Here is a 10,507-nt window from a genome sequence, read left to right as displayed (position 1 = left end):
GGTACCGATCCATTTGTTAGAACATACCTCTGAAAAAATGAAATAAAAATTTACAATTCTATTTCCAATTAAATTTCTAATTATAATATGAAGTTTATTGTTGCTTTATATATGGAATTATTAAATTATGAGTTCTTCTTCATAACTTTATTAAAATTATTAATTGAAATACTTGAAAATAGAATACTTTTCAAATAATTTGAAGATCATATAACGCAATTTTCATTTTGTTTTTTACTTGTATTGCAATATCTCTTCCAAGTTACTTTGTTTTTGTAGCAATAATTAAACATTTAATAGAATTACAAAAAAAAAACAAAAACACCTCATTTATTGTTTTAATAATTGCTTAAACTTTATTGCTAAATATGAACATATATCATAATCGTGTATCATAACACCTCTATAATAATAATTATAATATTCATACATTGTTGCTTTACTAAATCATATTATCATTTATGTGGTCATTCAAAAACCACAATAAAATCAAATCGATAAGAAATTAACACCTACAGATCATGTAATTAACTATATGTCTGTATATTGGAGTATCCACATGAAAATTTTCAATTTTTTAATAGTGTACCTATTTTGTTTTCTTTCACCTGTTTTATAAGATTTACACTTTACAGATATTATTAAAATTTTTTATTTTTCTTCAGCAATCTATAATTACATAATAAAACGAAGCAGAAGTAACAAAGATGTAGAAAAATTTTTTTTATTTTAATAGATGAAATATGTATGTGTGTCTAGCAATACATTAAAAAACAAATTTGAACTTTCTTTAAATATTTAATATTGAAAAAAAAATAATTCTTTCAATTAACACTAACCAATTCCTACTGTCTGAATATGTGATTAAATTCTAAGGAAATCAAAGGTTTTACTACTACTTAATTAATAATAATAGTAATCGAAAAATAGTGATTTAATAGTAAACTAATAGTTCATATTTTTAAGTTTGGGAAAGCATAAAATTGAAAATATAATAACTACATATGTAATACTTAAAATGAACAACTCATCAGAAAAATTACAATCGTTGTTGTTCTTACAAAAAATACAATCGTTCATAAATTTTAATTGATTTTTGCAAAATATGTAAAATTGTAGGATTAAAACTGTTTGGTTTATTTATCTCATACATATTATTTACATAATTAAATATTATATAATTTGTTAAAAGTCCCTTAAGGTGTCTAAGCAAAAATTTGGATAAACTTGCGAATGATTAAATTTATTGGCTATAAAATTTGCTAGCATCATTACTTTTTCATCAGATACGATTCGTAATGTATTTTTATTTTATAATAATTTTCTTTTAGAAATTTGGACATGCATGTATCTAATTCTTAATTTATAAGATTATAACCCAAATGATTTATTTGATCTTTCTCAAATAAATGAGAAATTTGAACTCAATTTAATTTAAAATTATACCCCGTTTTCATTTTAATCAAAAATATGGATATAAATTTCCTGCAGTATATATAAATAGATTTCTTAAACGTAACTTGTAATTTCAATTTTAGTCTCAAAACTAAAGTTAATTTTAGTTGGTTACAAAGCTAATATGAATTTTATTCTTAAATTGAGTTGAAATTATCTTTTGAATTCCAGATATTTCATTGTCAAAGTTTATAAACGAATAAAGAATGAATTTTTTAATTAAATGCTACAAAAAGAAAAAAATTAAATTTTCAATTAGATATTTAATTTTTTCTCAATATTTTGAAATCTTTATTAGTAATGGGAAAAAAACTTTTATGTCCAATTGAAATAAAGAATATTTAAAGTTAATAATTATATGTGAAAAATATTTTTAAATATTTTTTTCAGATTGAATTTCTCATCAATCATTAACGTATATTAGCCAATTTAAATTTAACTATGTATGTATTTTCTAAAAAGACCCTAAAAATTTGCCTCTTAAATACTAAATTTTACTTACATATTTTTTGTAGAGAAAAGACAGTAGACAAAAAACAGTAGAGAAAAGACAAGTAGATTTCTAATAGTTTCTTATTATGTTAAATATTAAAAAGAAAACAAAAAAATACTAAGTGTTTGTCAGGAGATTTTCCAAGTACTATGTTAAAAATTTTTAAAACAACATTTGAAGATCACTTATAATACACTAACAGTAATTAAAAGTAGGTGCTTTCATTTTAGGTTTAAGTTTACATTTTCAAGTATAAAAATATTTATGGACATATTTATGTAGTTGTTATAGCAAGTCTATTCACAATAAATTGGGCATTCAGTTTGGTATTTTTTCTTTTTTTTCTTGAAAATTTTTATCAAGTTTTTTTGATATTTTTCATTTTTCAGCTCAAATTTAAAAAGATATTTCAATATTTTATGAATTTTGTAAATAAAAACTATTTGTTCACATTTTATAATACGTAAGTTAAATTTTTGATTTAATTTAACTATTTTATTATATTGATTTCTTATAAAATATATAAGGCTTTTTCTATATTTTTTAAGTCCCTTTAGTGAAATCACACACTCGACAATAGTCTGTATTAAAAAGTTCTCTAAAATCCCATGATTTTATTCGTAAGGTAGTATGTTAAAATAGAGATTTTCATTGTATGGAGATTCCCATGTCAAAAATCTGTGCTGAGAAAGAATTAATTTCAATATACTTTTGGCAATATAGGTACTTTTGATTATAAGCAAACCTATTAAACTTGGACCACTTTAAAGAAAAGTTATTTCCATGTTTAGTTTTACAGTACAACATTAAAAGAAAAACATAGAATATATGTAGAGCAATGCGGGTTTCGATATATTAAAATTAAATAAAAATGCTATATTTATATTATTATTTATTATTTTATAATTTTATTTATTTTTATTATTCAACATTCGCTCACTATTTATTACAGTTTTTCTCTTTAATTTATTTCATTGTTTTTAATTATAAATATTTCGATTTTATTAGTTTTTCAGTTTATTTTATTAATTAAATATGAAAAAAAAGAATTAAAAATAAGAAAAAAATTTTTGGTAATTTAATAAATCAACTTTCTTTTTTTTTTATCAATAATAATTATTTTGGTATTATTTTAATTATTAAAAATGATATTGTTTATCGTTTAATGAATTTGCACCTATATTTTGTCTCCCAACAAAAAATAAATTTAAATAAAGATTTAAAAACAAAAAAATATGTTGATGTTTCGTTAATTACCGAAATTGAAATTTCAATTAATTTTTCTTACTCGTAATTCTAATTTTTCACTTTTAGCGTCATTATTAGTAAATTGTTTTTTTTTTTTAGCTAAGTAAAAATTTTATTAAAATTTTTTATATTAATTCATTTTTTTTTTAAGTTAATTTGATTTAGTTTAATTATCATTTAGACATTTTTATTAAAATTCATTTTTTTTTTGTTAATTTAATTTAATTAATTCGTCGTTGACTTGTGGTTTAATGAGTTTTATCACAGCCAAAAAAAAAAATAAGACAGACACATGTAAAATAGCAATAAAATTATTAAAATAAATTTTTATCAAAAGAAATTATTTAAAATTAGATAAGCCTATTAAATAAAAATTTTCTTCGCTCGCTTAATTTATTAATATAAAAAATTTAAAATTTAATATGTTATCCAATTTCAAATAATTTCTAAATATAAAAATTTATTAAATATATTAATTTTACATTTCAAATAATTATAATTTCTTTTTTCTTTTTTTTAAATTAATTTTTAAGTTTTTCTTAATAAAATTGTTTTAAAATTTTAAAACATTCAGTTTTAATATAAATTATTGTACAAATTAACTGTCAATTAAGAAAATGTACAAAGCTTATCAAAAAATTATTATGAGAATTATTTTATAGTAGTTAATATTTTCTTTTAAATTTTTTCAATTTTTAATAAATTAAATCTAGGTGTAATTAAAAAATATGGAAAAATAAATACAACTATTAAATGTCTTAATCTAGAATAGATCGCATTTTCCCTCCTTTTTTTATACAATTTTTTTTTTCTTTCTCAGAATTATTTATTTTTTATCATCTTTTTTCTTTGTAGTTTTAGGTTTAAGTTTAGTTTTGATTCGGAAGAAATATTCATCTTTTCTTAGCAATTTCGCTCTAGCATATGATGAAATATCAGCATCCATATTGTGTTCTCTTAGCCATGAAGATGTATTCTCTGTACTAAATCCGGAACGTTCAGTACGTGGTTCATCCGGAAGAGCTTCTTTACCTACAAATATAAAACAAGGAAAATATATTAATTTTAAATATGTAATAGTTTTATGTATTGTTAAAAATCGGGAAAAATTTTTGATTACTGAGAATTACAATATTTTAATTTTATGCATCTAAAATATATAAAAGTTTATTGTTAAATTAAAATATTTATAATGGTTTTAGAATATGCAATGCATATAGATAATTCTTAAAAAACGATATAAATTTGAAAGTTGTAATTAACTATACCAATTATAAAATGTATGTAAATTCTAAGATTAAAATCAATATTAGATCGGTAACAGCACTTTTTCAATGAAACAAGGTTTTGTATTTTAAGAAAATTTATTAATTATAATTTAAAGACGATATAATATAAAGTGTGAAGAATAGTTTTAATTGTTTTTAATATATTATTCAAAAAGAAATTGGCAAGTTGTTATATCACAGCTTTATTAAATCTTAAAAAAATTTTTGTGCTATGGATTTTCATGATTATATTATATTAATTTTTAGTAACCTGTTCTTTAAAATTTTTTGTCTTAATTTCAATTAGGTCAAATAAGATTTTACTAAACGTTATAGTAAAAACTAATTTAAAGAAGTATAAGTTCCGTATTCATGTAAAAATATGAAGTGATTCTTCATTTTTATTTTTTGATTTTCTAAAAATTTGTTATTATATTGTACATTACTTTTTAAATTGCTAATTTGTAGTTCATGTTTGTATAAGCAAACAACCATTTTAAAAAATAGTAACGTAAACAGTTAGTATAATTAATAATCAGATAGTATAATTAATTTTTTTTTTTGCTTTTTGAATTTAATAAGAAATCAAAAATCTCTGCTTATGATTTACAACTAAACTAATAATGAATTTACTATATTTTTTGTCGATCATATAATTCTAATTAATCATTCTTAATTAATTTATCTTCCTAAAATTTGGTATTAATGAAACAAAAAATTACTTTAATCATTCACATACATATGGTAAATTAAAATTTACGAGAAATATTAATTTATATTTAAAATTCAGTAATATTCATTGCACAATTTTGTTTCCTTCCATACGCCTCATAAATTCAAATCAGTTAAGATTGAAGTTCATCTTTAAGATCTTTGAAAAATATTGAAGGAATATTGATTTTTTGTGTCTACTAAATTCATAGAATTTAGATTTACTTTTCTCGGAAAATTATAGTAATTTGTTTTTCGAAAAATTTTGGAAAGTGATTGTTGAATTTTTTATTTTTAGACCATAATATAATTAAAAGTAGCTCATATAAAAAATTTAATAAATCATACATATAAGTTTTTTATATTGGTATTATAAATCTTCAACAATAAAACTTTTGCTTCACTGTATATACTATACAAATAAGATTATAAATAAGTTTTTGAAGATAACAAAAAAAAAATAATAATATTGCACTTACCAGAATAAACAACTTTATATGGTTCTTCAGATTCTAATGGTTCACTTAAACCAATTTCATTTCTAGCATAAATTCTTATTAAATATTCATGACCATCTTGTAAGTCTCTAATTTGGAATTTCTGTACATCAACTGGTACACGACCAACTTCCATCCACATTGTCTTTTTAGTATCACGTATCGCTATATTATAACCAAGTAATGGTGATCCACCATCAGATTCTGGAATACCCCATTCAAACAAGCTTGCATTTGAAGCAATATCTCTTGCTTCTAATGGGCCAGTTGGCGGTGATGGTACGGCTATTTAAAATATAAATATAAAATAAATTACTTCCAAAAACAGATTAAGACAAGTATATTATATAAAAAATAAATTAGTATTTGACAGAAATGTGCGTAAAATAGTTTTTTTTTCATTATTATATACAGCTATATACTTACTTGCGTGTGTCTTAAGTGATAATGGTGCTGTTTGTGCTGGAGGACCAACACCAATTTCATTTTCAGCTGACACTCTTAATAAATATTCGGTTCTTTCCTTTAAATTATCAATTGTATATGAAAGATAATGGCTATCAAGTGTAATAACTTTTTGCCATGATTTTGATGTTGATGATTTCTTTTCGATTACGTATCCTGAAAATAAATAAAAATTTGAAATTTTTTAAGTAAAAGGCACAAATTGTTTTATGTATTTCAAAATTAACAATTTTACCTGTTATCTCAGAACCTCCATTATGTGATGGTGGTTCCCATTCAATTGTGATACTACGATTTGTAATAGCTGTTGATCTAAGATTATTTGGTGGTGATGGTGGAGCTACGACATATTAAAAGAGAAAAAAAAATTTTTATTTACCGACGTATCATTATAAATGTAAAATCAATTTAAAACAATGTTGATTTAATCACGAGGAAATGATCTAAACAAAAGAAGTAAAATAAAAATAGATGTTACATAATATTTGATCATCAACACATAGGTTTTTTAAATAGTGTAATAGATGTATTTGTCTTAATTGAAATCCAATATATATAATTTAGGAAAGAATATTAAAATCAAAATTAGATTTGATTAGTTTATATCCGAAAAATATTAATGCATTTGTAAATTGCAACATTGAATTCCTAATATTTTCATTTGTTTAGATTTTCAGTGTTTTAGATGAATGCACTGAAACTTTGAACAATACTTTCACATTTTTATACTTCTTGTATGGTATTATAACTTGAAATATAGCATAAAATGAAAACTTTGCGTATACTTATTTATTTTAAAACAAGAAAGTTATTACTAAATACAATGGGTGCTAACAGAGCACAAACATATAGGTTTAAACATTTAACATTGATAATTTTAATAACAATTTGGAATTTTTATTGAACATTACCAATGAAATGGACCTTTAAACTTAAGTTTTTTACCTAATTTTTCTTTATCTCCAGCTGCAAAATTTTAATTTTATTTAAATTAAAATTATAAAAAATTTCTATAAAAAATTTAGTATTATATAAATCCAAAATATACTCACTTAGACGTTTTTCAAATAATACTTCATCTTCATAATATTCACTAGTTCCAACTTCATTTTTAGCATAAATTCTAAATTTATAGGTCTTATTAATTGTCAGTTTATCAATAACCAAATTTGTTCTATTCTCTTTTGTTGATCCTTTGAGTGTAAATTTGTTGTTAACTTTTTCTGTCATTTCTACAATGTATTCAATAATTTTGCTACCACCATCCTTCTCACTCGGTTCCCAAGCTAATGTAAACGATGTATCGTTCGAACCGCATATTGTTAATGGACCTCTTGGAGGTGATGGTTTTTCTTTATGTTAAAAAATTATTAGATTAAAATGATATTTAATTTACCAAATACATATACAATACGAAATTTTCATTTTATTAGTTTGATTTTAAATTTGACTAATATCTTACCTTTTGGTTTTGTTACTTTAATTGTTTCACTTTCAGTTGGTTCTGATATACCAACCGGATTACAAGCAACAACTCTAAAAATGTATTGTGAATTTTCATTTAATTTTTGAACACAGAATGATCTAATATCTTTTTCAAATTCTGATACTTTAATCCAGACATTATTGTCCTTGTCACATTTTTCTAAAATGTATTTTTCAATTTCTAAACCACCATCGTCAATAGGTGGTGTCCATTCCAAACTTACTGCATCTTTTAGAATTGATGTTATTTCCAAAGAGTTTGGCCTGGAAGGCTTATCAATAATCGTTAAAGTAACACTGACAGATGTTGTACCAGCTTTATTTGTCGCAGTTATAGTATAAATACCGGAATCTTCGCGACGTAAACTATTAATTGAAATTGTCGTTTTTTCTACAGTTTCTTTAATAATTATACGTTCAGTTGTTTTAACTTCTTTATCATCTTTTGTCCACACAATTGTTGGTTGTGGATAGCCTTTGACTTTAACAGGTACTTCATAATTTTTACCAGCTTGAATTCTTTGTACTTTGTGATCTTCAGATACATCTAGTTGTGGTTTTTCTTGAATTGTAACGTTACATGAAGTTTCAATTGTTCCTGCAACATTTTCTGCTACACAAGTATATGTGCCTTCTGTAGAAATTTCAGTCTTTTCAATTATATATCGAGCTGTACGATTTTCATATGTAATTGTCTTTTGTGTAGTAATTTCTTTCTTATTTTTATACCATTTAACTGATGGTTCTGGAACACCACCAAACACACAGGAAAGTATAACTTCTTTATCAAGTGGACTTATAATATCACTTAAACCTTGTTTAACTGTTGGTTTTTCACTAGCCGGAATAGGTTTACCTAATTTAACTTTCTCAGAAGTTGGGGATGGTGGTGACTCACCAACTTCGTTGACAGCCTTAACTCTAAATATATATTCAATATTTTGTTGCAACTTTGTAACAATATGAGTATTTTCTTTTATTTTTGTAACACTTGTCCATTTTTCTTCTTTAACATTTTGGTACTCCAAAATATATTCAATAATTTCAGAATTTCCATCATTTTCTGGTGGAGTCCAGAACAATGTTAAAGAATCACTTGCAGTTTCTAAAATTTGCGGTGCACCCGGTGCATCCGGTCGACGTATAACCTTTAGAGTTAAGCTGGTTTCGACTTCACCATTTGGATTCTTTAGCTTAAGTGTGTATTCACCCTCATCTTCAAAAACAACTTTACGAATTGTCAATTTGGCGAATTCTTCGGTTATCTCTGGTTCTGTCCTTTTTGTTTTCTTAATAATAGTTGCGCTAGCATTACACCAAGTGGCTTCTGGAGTAGGATCGCCAGCATATTTAACTGTGAATGTGACATCATTGTTTTCTTTTACCTTATAAACGGGTTCATGAGAAAGAATCGTTGGTGGATTTTGTGGTTTCTCAATTTTCAACGTAGTCTCAGTTGAAACATTACCAGTAGCACATTTATATACTGTTTCATCTTCAGGTTTAGCATTATGAATTACCAATCTGCGAACCGTGCCCTCAACAAATATTTCATGCTTTTTGCTTGGTTTTACTTTTTTCCCATTCATGGTCCATTCTACTTCAACATCTGGTTTAGATAACTTAACAACAAATTCAACATCTTTGTTATCTGTTCCAATTGTGACAGGTGGTAGTTTTGCTATAAATTCAACCGCTGGCTCCTCTACTGTTAATTTACCAATAGATTTTTGTTCCCCAACGACACACATATATTCACCTGCGTCTTCTGTCAATGTGTCATATATTTTCAGTTTTTGTTTCTTTCCATCGATACTTAATTGTACGTGGTCAGATATTTTCAACTCTTTACCATCTTTAAACCACTTAACAAGTGCGTCACCCTTTGTAAGCTCAATTTCAAATTGAGCTTTATTACCTCTGGTAACTGTAGTATCGTCCATATGTTTCACAATTTGTGGGGGTTTTTCAATTACTGTCAAGTAAGAAGAACATTCTTGATCATCTCCCAATTTGCAAGTGTATTCACCATCTTCGAAAACTGTTGACTTTTTGATTTTTAATCTTCTAATACGGCCTTCACTTATAATTTCGACATTTTTATTTTCTTTAGTTATTTCTTCTAAATCTTTATGCCATGTTACTTGAGCGTTTTCTGATGAAACTTCGACTTCTAATATTGCTGTTTCACCTTCATTTACTTCAATGTCTTCAAGTGGTCTCAAAAACTCAGGTTTTCTTTCCAAAACAGTCACAACCGACTTAGTTTCTTTCTTTTTGACATCACATTTATATTCACCTTGGTCTTTCAATGTTGTTGTCTTAATTAATAATTTATGGACTTTTCCTTCCTCTAAAACAACTCTATGATCCATACCTGTAAGCTCTTTATCATTATGATACCACTTAGTCGGGACAATATGGGAAGTTTCGCATTCGAGAGTAAGAGTTTGAGATTCTTCAATAGTGATTTTGCTCTTTAGTTGTTTAGTAAAGGTAACCTCTTCAACTTCTACTACAACTCTTGCTCCGTGTGTTATTTTTCCTAAAGGATTGGTTGCCACACATTTATAATCACCTGAATGTTCCTCTGGATTAGCGTTTTTAATAATCAACTCTATATTTTCACCATCATATTTTAACTGAATTTTTTCAGTTGAATATAATGGTTGGTTATTATAGAGCCAGGCAATTTCTGGAACCGGATTACCGCTTACTTTAGCTAGTAGACGAATAGCACCACCAATAGGGACAAGTTGTTCCTCAAAACGTTCAATGAAAAGAGGTGGCTCACCACCTTCACTTGGCGCAGCTATAAGAGAAATTTAATATTAATTTTATTAACTTTCAGAAACAGAGTACATTGTGAAAGCTTTTTATATATT

The 10,507-nt window shown here is 24.8% G+C and overlaps 1 protein-coding gene across 4 annotated transcripts in view; it reads right to left on the bottom strand.

Moving 5' to 3' along the window:
• Positions 1-2,895: 2,895 nt before the first annotated feature.
• LOC129610455 (titin-like) overlaps positions 2,896-10,507 on the bottom strand; it is a 53,706-nt gene continuing 46,094 nt past the window's right edge. For 2 of the 4 annotated variants that reach the window (XM_055523051.1, XM_055523049.1), the window contains 7 exons: positions 7,600-10,434; positions 7,190-7,489; positions 7,083-7,103; positions 6,373-6,477; positions 6,099-6,293; positions 5,655-5,957; positions 2,896-4,228 (listed from right to left, as the gene is read on the bottom strand). In XM_055523051.1, the coding sequence (XP_055379026.1) occupies positions 4,023-4,228; positions 5,655-5,957; positions 6,099-6,293; positions 6,373-6,477; positions 7,083-7,103; positions 7,190-7,489; positions 7,600-10,434 (3,965 nt within the window). In that variant the 3' untranslated portion in view covers positions 2,896-4,022. The remainder of the gene's footprint in view (positions 4,229-5,654; positions 5,958-6,098; positions 6,294-6,372; positions 6,478-7,082; positions 7,104-7,189; positions 7,490-7,599; positions 10,435-10,507) is intronic. The other 2 variants (XM_055523053.1, XM_055523050.1) reach the window with 2 other exon arrangements.

The sequence above is a fragment of the Condylostylus longicornis genome, unplaced genomic scaffold, assembly GCF_029603195.1.
Source record: "Condylostylus longicornis isolate FDR11 unplaced genomic scaffold, ASM2960319v2 ptg000044l, whole genome shotgun sequence".
Lineage (NCBI taxonomy): Eukaryota > Metazoa > Arthropoda > Insecta > Diptera > Dolichopodidae > Condylostylus > Condylostylus longicornis.
This window is presented reverse-complemented; position numbering and strand designations above follow the sequence as displayed.